Below are 22,088 nucleotides of genomic sequence, written 5' to 3'. Positions count from 1 at the left end.
TGAATCAAGCAGCTATATCTTAAAAAAACCCAAAAACTGTTGAACTTTGAGCTTGAGGTGAGTCTGTTAGGGGACAAGTCTAGTCCCGTTATAGTCATAGTGGTCTGCAAATCCCACTCCCTAATTATTCTATCATCTTATGTCACTTCTGTATTAAGAAAGAATTCACTGTGAGACAAATTGCTCAAATGTGATTTGGGCTGAGGGTAGGATAAGAGATTAGACTAAATATGACTGGTGATTTTTCAGTCTAAGTGATTTTGAAAAATCAAATTGTAAGTAACTTGGGTAGGGTACAAAGGAAAAATACTCTAATACATTGATGATGGAAAAGTAAACTGGTCAAATCTTTTTGGGAGGAAGTTTGATCATTTTTATTATGAGACTTAACCTTTTGCCTACTTCTGTTATAGAGCAACCCCGATATTAAACGGGTTCCTGGCTGTGGGTCCTCACCCGCGCGCTTTAAAGGGACTTATGAATACTCTACTACAGACACACACAAAAAGGTTAATAAAAAGTTTATTTACAAGAGGAAAGGAAATAAGGAAAATGTACAACTCAGGGAGAAAATAGGGAAATAAAGTCTTTAATGCGTCCTACCCGATCCGACGACCTGGAAACCCAAAGTCACTCTCAGAGCTGGCCGGACGCTGCGAGCTGGTGGAGAGCCAAATGGGGTCCCCCAAAGCCCACGTGTCTGCCTTTTATATCCACCTGGCTGCTTAACCCCACCCTCAGGTCCCAGCCACCTTCCCTTTGGTGGTGATGGGATTTGGAGTTCCCAGTGTCTTTGGCTTTGACCTGGGGTGGGGGTGGAGTCCACAAAGCCTATATGGAATTTGCTTTGGGACATCCTTTTCCCCCTGACACTTTGACACAATAATTCTGTTTGCAGAAATTCATCTAAAAGAAATCATCAAGAGCATATGGGATTTAACTAGTTACTATCATTGCATTGTTTATAGTAGAGGGAAAGTGAAAATAACATAAATTATATAAAATGGAATACTATATGCCACTTTTAAATGATACAGAAAAACAGTTAATGAAATGGGAAATTTACACAAAATATTGCTAAGTAAAAAAGTAGTTTGACAATAATGTATAGACTGTGATTTCATTTTATTTCACTTCTGTAGATATAAAAAGAGGCATGGGAAATAACTGGAAGTATGTTCACCAGAATGCAAGCATCGGTTGTCTCTTAACAGGGGTAAAATAGGTGATTTGTATTTTCTTTTCTTCAACTGTAATTTTTAATGACCATATGTGGTCTTGACTTACATAGAATTGTTTTTTATATTTCCATATTTTCTCTAAAGTTTAAATTTACTCAATTAAGTCCTTTATCTATTATAAATAGTAAAAGGCCATTTTGAAAGAGTTTTTAGAGGGCAGAAAGAAGACAGAACAGAAAGAAGTAGCAGCAGATATAGGAAAGAACAGAAGGAACCTATTGTGGATGAGTGTCTCCTGTGGACTAGACATCTTACTTCATTATTTAATTTACTATTTATCATGATCTAGAAACTGAGTAACTCAGCAGAGGGTCCCACCACGGGTCAGCAAGAAACAGGGATTTAAGCCCTGCTTTCTGCTACCCAAGTGAATCTTCATACATCATTCTGCTTCCCCTGAATCAACTCTGAGTGAAAAAACAAGGCAAAAGTTAAATATGTTAGTGCCTTCTCCCTTACCTCTAGAACTCTGTTGTTTCTTAGGAGAAATTGACTAGGAATTTCTTTCCCCTGAGCTATATATAACATGACTGATGACAAGATTGAAATTTCCCTGTGGATCCAACTACTTGACCTTGTCATATATGTAGTTACATTAAAAACACTCACTAGTTTTAGGAATCATATAAGTCAAATGCTGACAGAAAAACCAAAACAATCTGCTTCCAAAGATACAGAGTAAGGTTAGTATAGTCATTTCATAAACACAAAGGACATGCTCAGTGCTCATGGTGCTCTGAGGAAGTGAGGTAAAGTGTTCCGTGATAGACAGCTTTCCTGTCTTTCTTGAATTGTAGACTTGTTTTCCTTACTGCTATTTCAGTCAAGGACTGTATTGCCTGTGATGTGTTTGAAGGAGGAAAAATAACATCTACTGTTATCCTTGTGTCAACAGAGGATAAATCCTGGAGTTCATACTGAGTATGGAGTTAATTCTTCCCCTGAACTTTCTAAGCACAGAAGATGAAGGCTCCTTATGAGAGAGCTTTTAAAATTTTATTGTAGCAACTTATTATTCAGGTATTCCAGTAGTTACACTTAAGATGCTAGATATAAATATAGAAAATTAATTGTGCTTTTGACAGGCCAATAAATTGGGTAGTATACATCACTGATAATCTTTTGGTAAATATAAGTCCTATATTCAGAGACATTTGTGATTTTGTTTGTTACTATTAAAACTTCAATTCATTTGCATTGATCTGAGAGTGATCTAGATTTTTCTCCAAACATCAGCCAGTGTTTACCCAAGCTCAGTTAATAATAGTCCTTAAGCTTTCCTGAGTCCTTTCTTCTCACTTGGCAGAATACTTTACCTGAGCTGAACTGCCTTATCCAGTCCTGACAGTAACACTCTGTAGGGTAAATGGTTTTCAGGCTTTTCTGTAGGATTGCCCTGCCTGATGGGTCATCTGCAGTTGTTACATTGTTGTAAACTGTGTTATTCTGTGGGCTGTGGCTCAGTATTGAGATATCTGCCAAAAGAAGCAGAAGCTGGAGAAGAGGCAGGAGAGAAAGAAGGGAAGAAGGAGAGCCAGAGAAGCCCAGAGTGAAGACTTGCTGGGGGGGCTTGGAGGCTTGCCGGCCTCCTGGGCCCCTGGCACCCCTGACTGCCATGTACTTGTTTGCCACACTGCATGTACATGTAAAGCTCAATAAAAGCCTGAGAAAGCCACCAAACTCAGGACTCCTCCTGTACCCATCTGCTGGATTATAAAGAAACTGCCTGTAGTGGCAGGATGGCCACAGTGCAGGTTATCTAGGATCCGAGCAGACGAGCAGGTAAAGGAAGAGTCCTGGAGCCCTTGGTGGCTTTCTCAGGCTTTTATTGAGGTTTACATGTACATGTAGTATGGCAAACAGGTACATGGCAGTCAGGGGTGCCAGGGGCCCAGGAGGCCAGCAGGCCTCCAAGCCCCCGGCAAGTCTTAACTCCAGGCTTCTCAGGCCTTCTTTCTTTCTCTCTCCTACTTCTCTCCTGCTTCTGCTTCTCTTGGTGACTACCTCATTACTGCTCCCATGGTCCACTGCAGTAAACAATACAACAATATAACATCTGCAGGTGCCCCATTAAGTAGGCCAATCCTAATGGTGGGAGGGCAGAAAAGCCTGAAAAACCATTTACCCCACACCGCCCAGTGCCCATCCTGCCCTACACACTCCTTGGAGTTGAGTTGGCATCCCCCTTTACTTGCTGGGAAGCTGATTAAGTCATGTTAATTATTGAGGATATGCATGGACCGAGCAGGACTTTCATTCTGGCTCTGATAGCAAAGCTTCCTGGCATGAAGTTACATGACAATTAAGGGAAAAGCCAATCTTTTCTTACTGGTTTATAAAGCACTTTTATTTTACACTAATGTCCTTCATGTCAACTTAGTCATAACTAAGTTCTGACTCTTAGTTATTTCACCACAATGTTTAATTTCTGTGGCTTTATAATCATGTGCTCTGACATCAAGAAGGTTTTCCTACCTTTCTTTATCTTTTAAAAATAATCGTGGATAGTATTAAGTATTTATGGATCCAGATAAATCTGCTTATCAAGGTGGCATGTTTCTCTTCTCCATGTTTAAAAAAATGTTATCTAAGTTGCATTCAATCTAAACATCAATTTGAAAATATTTACAAGAATAAGATTTCCTATTGAGGAGCATTTTCTGTAGCTGCCTTTATTCAAACTTCCATTAATACTTCAGTAAACCTTCAGAATTTTACATACACACATGTATATAGAGTTTACCATTATTTTTCTTATTTATACCTATATATTTTCTAATTTAATAGCTCTGAGCCTGGGACATTTCCAAATACATTTCTATTAAACATAGAAGATTTTTGTATCTGGTCACCTTACTGAACAAGTTTATGGTTTCTAGGTATTTTCATGATGTTGGTTCTTTAGGTAGACAATTTTTCTGCTAATAATGAAAATTTCATTTCTCTCAATATTTAATACTTTTAATCCATTGCTTTAAATGGAGATTTCAGAACAAAATTAAGTATCACCATAATAGTAGGAATTCTTATTTTTAGATTGGTTAGTGCTTTACTTTTAATGTTTGGTTTGGTTTCTGACATAGCATTACCTCAGTTTAAACATATGCTTTAGGAGAGTTTAGCATTGTGTAGTTTCTATAGAGGCCATTGAGAAACAAGTGGGACCTGGAGAACATTTGTCCACAGGTGTTGCCTTACAGTGCTGTTAAAAGTGGCTTCTAATGAATGGCAGGGATTCCCTCTTCATGTTCGGGGTTTCCAAATTGTCCCCATTATGTTTGTAGTGTTTCTGCTTTCATCTCCACTAGAGTTTATTTTTTCACCTTAGATACTTGTGGTTTAGCTTTGCATCACATAGGTTAGCTTTTTTGTTGTAATTTAGTGGAGTGGGAGCTGTTATGCCCAGAAGCCTTAAAAGCTTTGCTGAAATTGCTCTTAGGCTCTTATTTTCCCCAGAACAACAGTTGTACAAGGAAGAGAGTAGAGCTTGAGTAGGGCTTATGGTTCCCTCCCACTGCACAACCTAGAGTCTTTCCTCTATAAAACTAGACTGTGGCCGCAACAGTATCTTAGTGTACTGCATTTAGGTAATTAACATGCCACTGCAGATCTGGCAGTATATTAAGAAGTCATTAAGATTTTATTCTTAGTGAAAATTGCTTTTGATACACACTTCAGGGTCCCATTGCTTTTGCGGAAGTGTAGTTCTTATGAATATTAAAGAGTAAAAACTTACTCATCATGTTAAAGAAATTTATTACAATTCTTCATTTCCTAAGATTGGATTTTTTAAAAAAAAAATTGTTCTTTTCAGAAATATAATCACTGCTTAGTTTTGTCAGTGCTTTTTTTTTTGAGCATGTATCAAAGTAAACAAAAATGGTTCATTTCCTTTAAACATCTTACAATAATCATATTGATGTTATATCACTACTGTGTTTCTGGAATGAAACTTTGTTTATAATTTTTTTAACATGCTACTTTATTCAAATTGCTTTTTCCTTATTTCAACTGCATTATTAATAATAAGAGCACTTGTGAAACACACTAGGTCAGACTGATATAAACACTGTATCATTTCATTGAATTATTTAAAGAACATTATCAGATACCACTTCACTTCATAGATAATCAGGAAAAAGATTTCAAGTAACTTGTTAAACATCCAGCCATGAGAATGTGTCAGGGTTATTAGTTGAACACAGCTCATTTTTTTTTTTAATTTTTTAATTTTTTTAATTTTTATTTTTTTAATAATAAATTTTATTTTTATATTCCCCATACAATTTCAACCCCTCCATTCTGACCCTAATCCCTCCCCTCCCCCCCAAAAAAGTGTCTCTGGTTCATAATTTTTGTTGATTTTCACTTTCTTATAGTTATTCAATTTCCTGGTCCCTTATTTAAGTTTTCTAGATTCCTGCTATGAGTGAGACCATCCGGTATTTTTCTTTTTCTTTCTGGCTTATTTCGCTGAGCATGATCCCTTCCAGCGCCATCCATGTTGCTGCAAATTGCATGTGTTTATCTTGTTTAAATGCTGAGTAATATTCCATGGTATATATGTACCACATCTTCTTGATCCAGTCATCTATTTTTGGGCATCTGGGCTGTTTCCAAAGCTTAGCTATTGTAAATAGTGCTTCTATAAACATAGGGGTGCAGGTGCTCTTTGGAATTGATGTTTCTGTGTCCTTTGGGTAAATACCTAGGAGTGGAATTGCTGGATCATATGGAAGCTCTATGTTTAGTAGGTCCAGAAATCTCCACACAGCTCTCCACAGTGGTTGGACCAGTTTGCACTCCCACCAACAGTGCAGAAGAGTTCCTTTTTCTCCACACCCTCGCCAACATTTGTTGTTGCTAGTTTTTTTAATATGTGCCATTCTCACTGGTGTAAGATGGTATCTCATGGTAGTTTTGATTTGCATTTCCCTGATGACAAGTGATGTTGAACATTTTTTCATATGCCTGTTGGCCATTTGCATTTCCTCTTCAGAGAAGTTTCTTTTTAGCTCTTCTGCCCATTTTTTGACTGGATTATTTTCTTTGTTGTTGTTGAGTCTCATCAGCTCTTTGCAGATTTTTGTGATCAGTCCTTTATCATTAGTGTTGTGTACAAAAATGTTCTCCCAGTTGGTGGGGTTTCTCTTTATTTTTGTTATTGTGTCTTTTGCTGTGCAGAAGCTCTTTAGTTTGATGTAGTCCCAGCTGTTTATCTTTGCCTTCACTATCACTGCTTTGGGTGATGTGTCTGTAAAGATGTCTTTGATGTGCAAATCACGTAGTGTTTCGCCTGTATTTCCTTCTATGTATTTTATGGTTTCAGGTCTTATGTCTAGTTCTTTAATCCATTTTGAGTTGATTTTTGTGTATGGTGTGAGGTAGTGGTCAAGCTTCATTCTTTTGCATGTAGCGACCCAGTTTTCCCAGCACCATTTATTGAACAAACTTTCTTTGCTCCAATGCATAGTCTTTGCTCCTTTGTCAAAGATTAGTTGATCATAAATCTGTGGGTTTATTTCTGGATTTTCTATTCGATTCCATTGGTCTGTATGTCTGTTCTTGTTCCAATACCATGCAGTTTTGATGATTATGGCTTTGTAGTATAGTTTGAAGTCTGGGAGTGTGATGCCTCCATTCCCTTCTTTTTTTTTTTTAGGAGAGCTTTGGCTATTCGGGGTTTTTTGTGATTCCATATGAATTTCATCAATAATTGTTCTATTTCTTTGAAGAATGACATTGAAATTTTGATTGGAATAGCATTGAATCTGTAGATTGCTTTTGGTAGGATGGCCATTTTAATAATGTTTATTCTTCCAATCCATGAGCAGGGGATGTCTTTCCATTTCTTTGTGTCTTCTTCTATTTCTTTTAACAGGAACACAGCTCATTTGACCCCCAAACCAACTGTAGTCAGAAAGATGTTTGGTAGCATAAGGGAAATGACACATGACCTGATTTTATGGTTAATGACATCAAAACTATGTCAGCCAAGTGCATTGGTTCTCAATATAGGGATATGACTATCATTGTAAATGGATCCTCCTGTCTCTAAAGGTTTCCCTTCCTTAGAAAGAGGTAGAGACACAATCTTTGCCTCAGTGAGTCCCCTTCAAATGGATGCCGTGACAACCATCTTCCTTCTTTAGAGATGTTTTGGGCCCCACGTTGTCAGCCTGTGCATCTGTTTCAGATGATTTTATGAGAGAAAAGAGGAGAGAAAGAATTGATTGTTCAAGGGGAGTTAGCAATGAAGGGAACTTACAAACTGACTAAGTCTAAGGCCAGTGAGAACTGTTCTTGATATAACTTAAAAACTTGTTAATTTTTTTTTTTTTTTTTTTTTTTGTGGGACGCTCGCCGGCAGCCGGGGAATGAACTGGTGCTGCAGAGGCTGCGGGCAGCCTCGCAGCCCAGTGCTCAACAGTTGCGTCACCAGGGGAGGCCCAAAAACTTGTTAATTTTTAATGTTCTGTTTGTGCTTGTCAAAATAATATCAGGGAAAAAAGGCGCTATATATGGTCTTTTCTTTCCTTCCTATGCCTATATTGCTATTATGCACTCAAGAGCCAGGGAATTCACATGTGTCTCTTCTGTTTGCAAGTACAGCAGTGAAAATTGGCCTCTCCTAACTTCACCTGGCCCTGGTGGTCTGTGACAGGATACGAAGGTTGAATAACATTGATATTGCCTCATTCTTGTTTTACTCTCAGAATGAGAACATGTCACCAATGCCATATCCCTTACCAACCCTAGTCAGCAGCCAGCTTCCCAGCACACAAACACTTGTGATCTCTGCTTGAATTCTCCTCTTTGAATCTGGACTTTTCTTCTTTTCCATACACCTGTACTCTTATCTGTGGTAGCCAAAATACCTCCAGATGTCTATGTGCCAATTTATAAAACCTGTTAGGTTACAGGACAATGGTCAAATCTGTAGGTGAAATTTAGATTGCTCATCTTCTGACCTTAAGGAGATTAGGCTGTGCTATTTAGGTATGTTCAGTGTAAACACCAGGATCTTTAATAGTGAATGAAGCAACAGAAGAGAGAACTAGGGAACTGGCTGTGGGAGAAAGTCCCCACTTTTCATTGCTAACTTAGCAGATGGAGGAAGGGACTTTGAGTCAAGGAAGGTGGCCCACTTCTAGGAGTTGGAGAAAGCATAGAAGCTGATCTTCCTCTAGAACCTGCCAGTCAACACTGTGATTCTAGCCCATGGAGACCCCTATCAGACTTGGAAACCATGGATCTGTAAATGTAGGGTAAATGGAAGTGATCAGATTTTTTTCTGTCCTCCCACCATTAGTATCTATGATTGACACCGCTGGTCTTACATGCGTGCCCAATGGCACAGCAGCAGAGAACATAAGGAGGCAGAGGACTATGTGGCAGAGAACAGTAGAGATCAGCAGTGGAGAGACTGCAAAAGAATGACAGAGAGCTTAGAAAGGGTAAAGATTTGCCTGGGGTTAGGAGGCTTCCCTGTCTGCCCTGCACCTGGTTGCCTCACTACAAATGGCACAGAAAGATCATTAAAAACCTGAAAAGCCACTGAGGGCTCCAGGACTCCTGCTTTACCCCTCTGCCTCGATCAGAGAAAACCTGCTCCGTGCCTTGCTGGCAGTACAGTAAGATAGTAAATTTATATTTATTTTTAATTTAGATGCACTAAGGTTGTAGTAATTTTACAGCAGCAACAGGAAACAAATACATTGTGTCATTCTCCTAAGTCCAGCATCCCACCCTCTTACCTACCACTGCTCTAGCTGCAGCTGCCCCTACAGGTGCCATTACAACAAGGCCCATTGCCCTAGTGTTGAGATCCTATCCTGGGTGAATCTATGTTTTATCTTAATATTCATATTACGGAAACCTTACTTTTGTCATAGTAACTTCTAAATTTCACAAGTCATTAAGCCCTCATTCCTGTCTTTACCTTGTTACATTTTTAGTTAGTGATGTTACTCCTTCTTTACTGATGGGGTTAACACTGTCTTGAGGTTCCCCATTTTTAACCCCAATAACTCTCACCTCACTATTACCCATTTCCAGGTTTCTGTCTCTCAGCTTTGGAGGAGTATTTGATGGTACCAGTACAACTAAACATTTTTTTCCCATAATTTTTGTGACATACTCATTTTCCCATTCTTTTTTTAAAGAGTTATTTATTTATAAAAGAGCTGGGGTATAGGCCAGAGGCGTGGGAGGGTGAGAGAATTCACCAGAGACAGAGTGGGGAACAGAACGGGCAGACGGACCAAAAAAACTGCTGAGGGCAGCGGCAGGCGAGACAGGAGAGGTCTGCCATGCCATGTGGGTATCTCCCTGGCCCGCTGGGATCAAACCTGTGCTGCAGAGGCTGTGGACAGCTTCACAGCACTGCTCTCAACCTTCTGTGCCACCGAGGAGGCCCTCGTTTTCCCATTCTTTTAACTGACTGCCTCCTCCCCAAATATCAGCCATACTTCTTATCATTCCCCATGTCTAAGTGTACCTTAGGTTCTGTCCTCAAACCATAAATCTCTTAAAATGTATCCCATTGGCACCTGCAACCTAAAATAAGATGAAACAGACACCACTGCAAAAGATTCCTTCCTATTCAGCTTCCATGTCCTTCTAGGCTCCAGACAGACTCCTGAATATTCACTTCTTTCAGGTCCAACTCATAGAAAAAAAGATGAGTTCTCTTGGTAATGATGTATTGAGGCTCTCCTCGGATGCAGGAACCAAGATCCTTGTTTCTCGGACACTCCTGGTCCTCTTACTGGATAGAAGGGAAAAGGTGGGACTAATGGGCAGATCCACATGGGTGAGATCGATAGGGTTCTCATACCAGCCTCACCTCCAGAATCTCTGAAAAACCAGACAACTAGGTTAAAAGGTCTACATTTCATTCCTCCAGGGTTTTTGTCTATTTTTATTAGCTACTTCCTTATTGGACTGAGGAAAAACCGGCTTTGGAGAACTCTTTTCAGAGGTGGGGCAGGTTATAGATTGAGTTGATTTCTCCTGAATGACTTCTGAGGAACACCTGACCCCTGTCCCCTCTGGCAGTAGATCCTTCCCAGCATTTTCCTCAAGAGTCCGTAAGCAGGAGAAGGGTCAGAATTTGGGATAGTATAAAAGGTCTGAGGAGGTCTCAAGTTGGAAAAGGAGGTACTGGTATCAGTGGGAGAGAGTTCAATCCTTGGGAACAGCATGGGCCCTCGCCTGGAACACTGGAGGGGATATTCCAGCTTGAAGCGCCGCAGATCAGCCCTTTGTCAAGGCAGATGGGCTCTCTTCTCAGCTTTCTCCAGCGCCAGAAATCTCTCCTGAGCTTTGTGGACTCTTTGCTGCACAGATATCTAGGTGAGGTGTTGTAGATTTTACTTATTGAGACATATATTCGGCCATCTTTAAAACTCACTGCAAAAAATACTGAGGAAGCAGTATGAAACCTTAATTTGTGCTATAATGATATGAAGATTATTAAATTAGGTCCATAAGATGTTCCAGTTGCGTGTCTGCTTTCTATATTGAGTCACCTGTCAGACGCTGTGTTCTGTTTGTGGCTTTGCTAGCTATGTGGTTTTCCCAGGGTCAGACTTTGTCAGTGAAGATGTTGCCAACAAACTCATTGATCTCTATTGGGCTCACTGATCTTGTAGGGCCAGGAAGGGACTGGAAGGACACAGAGCAGGTTTTCTGATCCCAAGCAGACCGGGTAAAGGAGGAGTCAGAGTCCTCAGTGTTTTTTTGCAGGTCTTTTATTGGGGTTACCAGGTACACAGCAGGCAGGGGTGCTGGGGGCCGGGAGGCCTCCTAGCCTCCAGTAAGTCTTCACTCTATCTGGGCTCTCGGCCTTCTCTGCTTCTCTCTTGGCTTCTCTTTCGGCTTCTACTGGCATACCCATGATGCCGCCCTTAAAAGCCCAGTCTCAGCCCAGGTGAATCCCTTCTACCTCTGCCCACACCCTACTCCAGGTGCCCGCCATCAGGCATGCATTCAGGACCGCAAGGATCCATCATCTATCCTGATGGCGGGAGGGCAGAAAAGCCTAACATTTTTCCTTACCCTACAGATCTCTACTGAGAAGTCCATTCAAGCACATCTACTGGGTATCATATTGTGGGCACAATGATGGTATTGCAGGGTCTTTACCTTAAGAATTTCAAAATCTTAGATTTTGGAGGGAAAGTTTTCAATTTTTTCTTTAGCAATATGTTTGACATTTTTTTTAGCAATATGTTTACCTTGTTCCAATGGAAGATTTGTACCCATTCACATGCATCTAGTTCATCCTAAAAAATCCAACACGTGTATGTCTTTCGCAGCTGAGCAATAGGGAAACTCATGATTTGGGGGCTTCTAATAGCATTCCCACTGCGACTAGAAATAACTATGTACAGTTTATGAAATGGTGTGGACCAGATGCTGCCACAGATGAGAAGAAAGCATATTGTAGGTTCTAGAAATAGGAAGCACCTATAAAAGTATGCGAAGAAACTATTTTGAAAGCAAGAAGATCAAAAGGTCTGGCGTGTTGGACAGAAAATGGAGCTGAGATATTATGAGGAGTGAATTTAGATCACAAAACATAAAATAATAAAATTTGGGTTTTTGAATAGGTTGTGTAACTCTGGACATCTGAAAAGTCCTTGGTCTTGTCTAGAAGTAATTTGCTTATGGCCACCTGATGGAAAAAAGGTCATTTTTTGTTGTCTAGAAGGATCATCAGTGTCTCTGGTTCAATGAATGGACCTGATTTGAACATGTAATGACTAGAAAAGAATTCTAATGACAGCATCTATTTTTTCTTGCCTTTTAACTTCCCAGGTCAGTTAACTATGTTCATATTTCTGGGTTACTTTACCGTTCTTATCCAGTACACCCATAGTTATGGTGTAATGAAATGATACTGTTGACCTTCGAAGGAGGTGGAAGGTGATTGTAGGACCTCAGAGGTATAAGGCCTAGTGAAGCAATTCTTGGCTGTGACGTGGACTCCATTATTTATTCTTTGGTTGCCTGTCATCCTCACTTCCTAGTCCCATTTCTCTCTCTACTCCACACTGTTCTATTGTGTTCATTGTATATAAGTTTTTATTTTTATGTGGCCATGTAAGGGCAGGAAAGGACACAGTGCAGGTTTTCTGATCCCATGCAGACTGGGTAAAGGAGGAATCAGAGTCCTTAGTGGGTTTTTGCAGGTCTTTTAATGGGATTTACCCGGTACACAGCAGGCAAGGGTGCTGGGGGGCCAGGAGGCTGGCAGTCCTCTCAGCCCCCAGCAAGTCTTCATTCTATCTGGGCTCTCCCGCCTTCTCTCGGCTTCTGCTTCTCTTGCTTCTCTCCTGGCTTCTCTTTCAGCTTCTGCTGCCACTGGGTGATGGGGTGGCCTGGCGGGCTGGGTGGCCGCGTCACCTGCCTCTGGCCTAGCCTCTTCCCTGTACCCCCTGCAGTTGCCAGCCAAGTGGGGGTGCTGTGTGGCTGGGCGTTTCTGGCCTGGAGAGCTGGAACTTTGCACATGACATATGGGGTTGTTCCTGCTACAACTGCCCCCAGCCCTGTCGATTACTACTGCTGCTGCTGGCGTCCCCATGACACCGCCCTTAAAAGTCCAGTCTCTCAGCCCAGGTGTACCCACTTCAGGTGCCCGCCATCAGGCATGCATTCAGGATCACAGGGTTCCCTCATCTATCCTGATGGCGGGAGGGCAGAAAAGCCTGATACCTTTTACCTTACCCTACAGGCCATGAAAAATGTGTGTATTTTTGTAGGCATCTACTTTTTATTTGAGGTATATATAATTGACATAATTTCCATTTGTTTTGCAACTGTCCCAGGATAGGTTCATCTTCAGTTCTCACAGATAAAAGATAATTTTGGAGTCTTTGGTAGATTTTTACAGGCCTTTAATGTGTAATCAGGAGACAGACCAGCTTTCTCTCTCAGTATTTCTCTGGTGGTTTCCTCTCCTTTGTAGTCCTGCCTCAGAGTCAGTGCTGCCCTTATAGCCCCTGGGCACAGGTGTCCCCGTTTACATATATGCATGCCCCATTCTCTCTGGGACCGTAATTAGAGGCTCATGCTAGACCACAGGTGCTGGTCAGATTCTAATGGCAGGAGGGCTGGTGGGGAGAGTAGGGGGAATCCTGATAACATCATTAACCCCTACATAGGTGTATATCAGTGACTTGATATTTGTATGTATTGTGAGATGATCACTACAATAAGTAAACATCTGTTACATAGTTTTTTTTTTATGATGAGGATTTCTAAGATCTAATATCCTATCAAGTTGCATATAAGAATTACAGTATTATTATAGTCAATATAGTACATTAAATCCCTATGACCTATTTTATAACGAAGTTTGTACCTTTTGATCTCCTTAACCCATCTTGCACATCCCTCATCCCCAACTTCTGACAACAAATCATTAATTTGTACTGTTTGTATGAACTTGTTTTTTTGTTTTAGTTTTTAGATTCCACATCTAAGTGAAATCATTCAGTATTCCTTTGTCTGACTTATTTCACTTATAATAATGTCCCCAAGTTGCATCCATGTTGTTGCAAATGGCAATATTTCATTCTTTTAATGACTGAATAGTGTTCTGGTGTGTGTATGTATAAAATCAAATTTTCTTTATCAATCCTTTGATGGACACTTAGGTTGTTTCCATGACTTGGCTGTTATTTACAAATAATGCTGCAATGAACATGGAGGTGCATTAATCCTACCTTGTGCATCTAGTCTATATTTACATAATGATGTAATTCTCTTCATGAGATTCTGCTTCTCTTAATGTCAGCATGTTGCTGTGTGTGTACTTACAGCTTGTTATTTCTAATTGCTGCCTGGAATCCAAGAGCATACCCACCACATTTTGTTTACCCTTTAACTCCTGACTGCCACAGATGGCATGGTACTGTACATCCTCAAGCAGGTCACTTTATGAAGTATATCTGTGAGTTAAGTGTAGAGTCTTGTCACTGCTTACTTAATTTTCTGGAATGACTGTACCAGTTCACATTCCTAGTAGCAGTTCACATCTCTGCCAACACTAGAATTATCCAGCCTTCTGATTTGTTATGTTAATAGGTATAAAATAATCCTTTGTTTTAGTTTGTATTTTTCTTATTACATGCAAAATAGAGGATCTTTTCATAATGAATTCAATTTTATATTCTTTTTGTAATTTAAATTTTTAACCATTGCAAAATTGTCTCTTTGATTTTAAAATTTTGACTGATAGATGTATTTAACCATAACAGTTAGGTTGAATAGCATTCATCTGCCAATGGTTGGCTGTTTTTGACCTATAAAAACAATAAAATCTGTGGCTCAACTTAATACTGTCAATCATATATAAATAATCCTGCAGTAACCAAATAATGTTACATACAGCATTTTTCTTTTAAATTTTTCTTTAAGATAAATTCCTGAAAGGATTATTGAATCACAGACTGAACTTCTCTTGAACATTTTTATAATTATATGTTGACAAATGACTTTATAAAAAGGTTTACTAATATATGTTGTGCATCATTTATATTGACTGTACTCTAATATTATATATTATCATTTATACTACTTTAATAACTATAAAACATTACCCCATTGTTATTTATTTGATTAGTCAATATTATTTATTCAAGTATTTATTGATAGCTTTTTTATGAGAATGGGCAATTTATGCCTTTAGTCCATTTTTCTAAAAAAATGGACTATAGATTACCTTGTCCTCAATTATTAAAAATGAAATTTGTTTACAATTTATTCTTCAGATGACAATCAAAACAAAACACATGATAAAAAAGAGAAGAAGATGCTGGTTCAAAAGCCCCATGGTACCATGGAATACACTGTAAGTATAAACAGGATAGTAGAGTGTGTGTTAATACTACATGTAAAGGCCGGACTGGGCACAGTGCAGGTTTTCTGATCCCATGCAGACCGGGTAAAGGAGGAGTCAGAGTCCTCAGTGGTTTTTTGCAGGTCTTTTATTGGGGTTCACCAGGCATATGGCAGGCAGGGGTGCTGGCTGGGGGGCTGGGAGGCTGGCAGGCCTCCCAGCCCCCAGCAAGTCTTTACTCTATCTGAGCTCTCTGGAGTTCGTTCTGCTGCTTCTTGGCTTCTCTTTCAGCTTCGGCTTCTCCTGCTGCTTCAGCTTCTACTGCAGCTGGCGTCCCCGTGACGCCGCCCTTAAAAGCACAGTCTTAGCGCAGGTGTATCCCATCTACCTATGCCCACACCCTACTCCAGGTGCCCGCCATCAGGCATGCATTCAGGACAAGGATCCACCATCTATCCTGATGGCGGAAGGGCAGAAAAGCCTGACATTTTCTTTACCCTACACTACAAGATTTACTTACTGTTTTTTCCTAACTCATTCTGTCCCTTAGCTTCTTTCTTTGTAACCATTAAATAATGAAGCTTCTTAAGGTCATTTCTTTTCCCTCTGAATTTTCTCCCTGGGCAATTTCATATAAATCCAGGATATCAGTTACCTTTGATATGCCTGTGAATACTGATTTTAGATCTTGTAGAGGGCAGGACTGGCCACAGTGCAGGTCCTCTGATCCCATGCAGACCGGGTAAAGGAGGAGTCAGAGTCCTCAGTAGTTTTGCAGGTTTTTTATTTGGGGTTCACCAGGCATATGGCAGGCAGGGGTGCTGGCTGGGGGGCTGGGAGGCTGGGGGCTGGGAGGCCTGCAAGTCTTCACTCTATCTGGGCTCTCTAGCGTTCGTTCTGCTGCTTCTCGGCTTCTCTTTCAGCTTTGGCTTCTGCTGCTGCTACTACTGCTGCTACTGGTGCTGCTGGCGTCCCCCCGTGACGCCGCCCTTAAAAGCACAGTCTTAGCTCAGCTGAATCCCATCTACCTAAGCCCACACCCTATTCCAGGTGCCCGCCATCAGGCATGCATTCAGGACAAGGATCCATCATCTATCCTGATGGCGGAAGGGCAGAAAAGCCTGATATTTTCTTTACCCTGCAGATCTCCATCCATATATCCTTTTGGAGTTCCAATGACCTTATATTCAGTTGCTTCTTTAACATCCACCTCCACACTTGACCCTTTTTTCAAGAAGCAATAGCTCCTTCAGACATTCATTTACATAAGCCAAACCCTTATATTGACATTACACTCCATATTCATTGCACTTTCTGTGATCACCCAGCAGGACCAGGTGAGATTCCTTCATTTTACTTTCTTATAGAATCATATTTCTTTATGTAATTTCTCAGTTTACCATTTTGACTCATTGATGGGATTGATTATTTTAACATCTATCTTGTGTTTTAATCCATATATCCATGGAGAGCGACTAGAATGACACTGTCTTTACATCGCTGGCCTCTAGGCTCAGGTGTGCACACTTACACATGGCCACACCCATGTGCCAGGTGTCCACAATCAGGCATGTGTGCCTCGCACCTACTCTCCCAAGTGCCTTCTGCATGAACATGATCAAGGCTGCAGGTGATAGCCACAGAGGCTAGTGGCATAAAAAGCCTAATTAACTCATTTACCCTACAGTGCTGATCTCTCACTGCACCATGAACTTCTGGCGGCCAGGGGCTGAATCTTATTTATCTTGGTGCAATGTGAATACTCAGCCATTTCTGAAATGGCATTGTTGAGGAGCGTTCTGACTTCTAAGAAGAAATGAAGTGCTGTTGTCATTTTCTGTTATCCTAATGTGTATTTTTTACTCTTAATTTGCATGCCATGCCGGGCTCCTTATAAGGCAAACAGTAAGACCTGATCCCTCCATGTTACTGCTTTGGGAATGTTAAATATCTCCATGGCTGTAGAATCACAGTGAAAAGGTCTGACATTTCATGCTGAGTGCTCTGTGAACACCTCTAGGCATCTTTCTGTAGCTTATAAGCCAAGTTGTTTACAGAAAGGACTTGGAGTGATAGTATATCTCATATTACCACAACCTACAATATGTTCAATGTGTTGCTGATTGCCATAACAGCTGGCTCAGTGCCTTACCTCATAGCAGGCACTCAAGAAGTATGGGATTAAAGTTATTTATCACTAGTAATTAATTCTAAAGCCCTGTATGCATCCAAGCCCTTCCAAGGAAATGAAGAGTGTTTGCTAGGGGATATGCAGTGAAAGTGAAAATCACATATGCAGTGAAAGTGAAAATCACCTCTTAGATTAATATGTAACAGATGATCAAATGAATATAGCAATGCGTCTATATTCACCTGTTTGGTTTATATTTTATGGAGGTTAATTTTCGTTGACTTTTTTGTGTACTTGTTATTAGAGATAAAAAGGGATTCATAGTTCATATTTAGGGAACCATGCTATTGCCTACTGGTCTTCTTTTCACTCTTCGTCTGTGGTTGTTCATTCTGGTTTACTTCCAAAGATGTAATGATAACAGCCTCGCCCTCAGGGTCGGTGGCTTGGTTCTGTATGTCTGTCTGCTGGAGTGAAAGTTCCAGATTGTTCAAGTTGTCCTTCTCTGAGTCCCTTATATATAGTGTCTTCTATAAGTTTTTTTGAAATAAACATATGAAGCAAATTTATTGATCACTTGCTTTGAAGTAAATGCTCTGAAGCACAAGTTATAATTATCTCTATTCAGTGGATGAAGAAACTGAGACACAGAGAAGGTAAGCAAATGGCACAAGGTCACACAGCTAACAAATGGCAGAGCTAGAATTCAAAACCAACATTCTGGCTGTAGTCTGTATTCTTAAGCTATGTTTTGTACTGAATGGATTTTAATGTGTAATGTAAATATCTAGTATTGGAAAATGTATTTATAAACTTTGAAACTTATGGTTTTTAGTAGTGCAGGGTAAGGTAAAAAGTATCAGGCTTTTCTGCCCTCCCACCATTAGGATAGATGACGGAACCCTGAGGTCCTGAATGCATGCCTGATGGTGGGCACCTGGAGTAGGGTGTGGGCATATGTAGATGGAATTCACCTGGGCTGAGACTGGGCTTTTAGGGGCAGCGTCGCGGGGACGCCAGCAGAAGCTGAGAGAGAAGAGAACGAAGGGAAGAGCAGAGACCACCAGAGAATGCCAGAGAGCCCAGATAGAGTGAAGACTTGCTGGGCCTGGGAGGACTGCCAGCCTTCTGGCCCCCGGCACCCCTGCCTGCCGTTTACCTGGTAAATCCCATAAAAGCCTGCAAAAGCCACGGAGGACTCTCCAGGACTCTTCCTTTACCCTGGTCTGCATGGGATCATAGAAAACCTGCACTGTGTCCCTTCCTGCCCCTTACAAGTAGATATAGTTTTATTCAGGGTAGAGGTGGGGTCATAAGCTTTTGATGATTTAAAAATAAAGACAAGTATTTATATCCTAACTTGTTCTGGAAAGGCTTTGAGGCTATTTTAGTGTAACCTATAACTATAAACTCATTAGCCTAAAACAATTTATCTAGTTGATGGGTTTTTTTATACTAAGGGCAAGTGGTGAGCTAACTTCTATAAATCTATCTCCTCCATTCTACATTCTCTTGTAGCTGACACAAATCTCCATCTAATTTAAAGTTCCACTTTGGGGATTCAGTTCTGCTTACAGGGACAGCCTCTGGTCTTGACCAGGGCTATTGATGGGAATTCACAATCACATTCTCCAGAGTGACCTGCCATTGAAAAGTTACAAAGCGTGATGCTGACATCAAGCCCATCTTGGGGTCTGGACTGACTGTCGGCAGCAGGGGGTTTGTGTGTGTGAAGCTCTTTACCCTGGAGTCTCACTGTCTCACTGCCTCTTTATTCCTATTCTCTTTTACATAAGGAAAGAAAGTGTCTTCGAGGGATATGTATCGCAAATTTTATAGATTTAAAAAGTAACTAATTTGTTGACTATGGAAATTGCTGTTTTAATGACAGTGAGAATTATTAATAGCTAATCTGAATTTTTTTCAGATTTCCTTGCCTTTCATTGGATTCAAACATCACATTTTTAGCGCCATTCTTGAATCAGGCTCTGTGCTGAGACTGTAGAAAATAACCATTAATGGGCCACCCTCCAGGAGCCAATAGAGCAACAAGAAACAGCCCGATAGAAAGTTTTAAGGAGAAAAAGTAGCTCCATTTCCCCCCTGGGTGGTACTAAGTTTTTTTGTTTTTGTTTTCATTATGGTTTTATGTTCTAATACAAGGACCTCTACTCAGCTAAGTTGTACCAAAGAAAGTTTAGAAATAGTAGGGAGTAAAATTGGAAGATAAGGGGAACTGGCAAAATCTTTGCTTTTATGTGGTTTTATTGAGAATTGAGAATGTATTCACTCTCGATGGAGTTATTTCTCCTTCATTCACTCATATTACAAATAGATTATTAGTCTATCAAAAGGAAGTTTTGTTTTGCTTGCTTATATATTGAACATCTCTTTGTTGGATTATTCTAGGCTGGAAGCCAGGACACCCTTAACTCCATTGCACTGAAGTTTAACATCACTCCTAATAAATTAGTGGAACTGAATAAACTTTTCACGCATACCATTGTTCCAGGCCAGGTAATTCATTTCTTACTGTATGTTACTTCAGAAATTTTACATTTGTCCTTTATTTTTAATGCCTTACTGTTAGTGTGACAGAATTATTAGCAGTAATAATTGCATTGATTCAATCTTTTCCTTCTTTCAGATCCAGTAATTCTAAAATCATCCTAGTGCTTATGAGCTGTTCAGAAAGAAATGCTTTGTAAATGATGAGTACAGTCTTCTTAACTGCCATTAGATTTTGCTATGAAAGTTTCCTTGACATCGAAGTTAAATTCATGAGATTGTTACCCTGTAACATGTCACACAGCTACTCTTAGAATATTTAATTGTTCTTTTACTATTTAAAAGCTTTTAAAAATGTATTTTAATAGGACAGATTTATTAGGAAAAGGAGAAAAGAATAAAGAGAGGCACCTGCATGGTCACAGGAGGGCAGCTGCTTTGTGAAGGGAAAAGGCTTGTGAAACACCTGTGGCTATAGGCCTGCAGGAGAGCTGCCTCGAAACTTTTTTTTTTTGAAGATTTATTTATGCATACCAGAGCTGGGGTACAGGCCAGAGGTGCAGGGGGTGGTGAGAGGATTCACCGGAGACAGTGGAGAGCAGAACAGGTGGATCCACTGAAATACACTGCTGAGGGGAGCAGCGGGAGAGACCGGAGAGGTCTGCTGCTCCATGTGTCTGACGTCCCTGGCTGGGATCAAACTCATGCTGCAGTGGCTGTGGATAGCTTCATAGTGCTGATGCTTAACCTTCATAGTGCTTGTGCCACCAGGGAGGCCCCTGCCTCGAATCTTTTTTAATGAAAACACTTTCTCACCATCTTTAAATAGAAAGGATTTGCATATTTTAATCTGAAACTGCTCTGGCATTGGGCCTAGTTGCTTTGTGGTTCAGAGGGTTTAGGGTACCTGGCGCTAATTCCTTGCGCTCTCCAGGCATGTGTTACCAGGTGCTCCTCTGCCGGGAGCCCTGGTGGCCATTTCAGGGCCTTGATTCTTATCAGATGTTTAACTGCTTTCAGTTTTACATACACTGGAGGGATATTCATGAACTTCAGGAGTATGTATTTGCTCTAGCCTGAGCATCTTTATTCTATCTTTTCCCCAATATGGATATCTTTCTGTACTTGTTATTCTGGTAACAATATGCAGTTTATTAGGGTGCTGTGGATCCCCACAATATTTTTTATGATCTGCAGGTGAAGGCTGAAATCCTTTATCTGGCATTCTTGACCTAATAAATTTGTGACATACCCAAATATGTACAAATGAGAGACTCCACCCGTCACCATCTGTAGTCTGCCTGGGGGAGTGGAGGCTCTGAACTAAATAGCACAAAATCCCTGCCACATGTGGTGACTGTTCTCTTTAGAGACAGTGATTGCTGAATGTTGTTCAGGCTGACATTACCCACAGAGGGGGAAGTCTAGCGGAGGAAGGACAACCAAGCGCAACACTTAGAATGTTTGATTTTTAATTTTAAGTTTCAGTTTAGTCCACCCCCTCAGGTATATTATGCCCATCATTTTATTTTAAATGAGGTAGAATTTTTGTTATTTTGTCTTGATTAGACAGCATCAAAAAAACAGTCAACTAGTCATAGACAGTAACCTTAAGGATCATCAAGGAAAGTCACAAATTTTTCCCCACTTTTTTAGAACTTTGTTAAATGGAATTAAACTGACAAATGGTGTGACTTTCGCCACCCTAGCAGATATTTTACTTTTCTATATAAAATATAATTAATCTAGCAAAATAATTTTTCATGGTAAGATGTTCTTATATTTATACTTTAAAACTACATTTTGCCACCAAAGGGAAATGGCCCAGTCACTGGTAGATCGAGGCTGAGTCCAGGTTTCCAGTTCACCCACAGTGCTTGGTTGCCCTGAACACATTTTGGTTCCCTTTTTGACTTACTAGAGCATCTGTATATGGTAATGGCATTTAATTATTTGGGGACAGATACTGCTACTTTTAAGTATAACATCATCCCAGTAATGGTGATGAGCTCAGGGGGCCTTTCTTTCATGGGCAACACATGAAGCTGACAATCCATAAGTTGTCCAGTTTTTGTGTCCTTGGGCTTTTAGTATTTAAGTTCTTGTCAACAGGACAAACTAGTATACAACCGTTATCAGGTACCTGAGGTGAACCAGGCATTAAAACTTTTCATAAATTAATAAATTTTGTCTCTTCAAAAATTGATAGTTTGGATTTCTTATAATCTGGGACATTATTGCATGATGTGTAATTGACCCAAAGCAGAAAAGCAAGGCATAGATTTACTAACTCGGTGCTGAAGACTACAGTCAATGGAACTTAGTAGAATAATTTAGGGTGATGCCTGATTTATTAATA

At 40.3% G+C, this 22,088-nt stretch overlaps 1 protein-coding gene across 3 annotated transcripts in view; it reads left to right on the top strand.

The window, feature by feature from the left end:
- NCOA7 (nuclear receptor coactivator 7) overlaps nucleotides 1–22,088 on the top strand; it is a gene marked incomplete at both ends in the record, with an annotated part of 109,542 nt that overhangs the window by 47,200 nt on the left and 40,254 nt on the right. For all 3 annotated transcript variants that reach the window (XM_084228197.1, XM_084228196.1, XM_084228195.1), the window contains 2 exons: nucleotides 15,023–15,102; nucleotides 19,631–19,738. In XM_084228197.1, the coding sequence (XP_084084323.1) occupies nucleotides 15,023–15,102; nucleotides 19,631–19,738 (188 nt within the window). The remainder of the gene's footprint in view (nucleotides 1–15,022; nucleotides 15,103–19,630; nucleotides 19,739–22,088) is intronic.

Source organism: Talpa europaea (assembly GCF_964194135.1).
Source record: "Talpa europaea genome assembly, chromosome: 2".
In the NCBI taxonomy this organism is placed as follows: Eukaryota; Metazoa; Chordata; class Mammalia; order Eulipotyphla; family Talpidae; genus Talpa; species Talpa europaea.
This window is presented reverse-complemented; position numbering and strand designations above follow the sequence as displayed.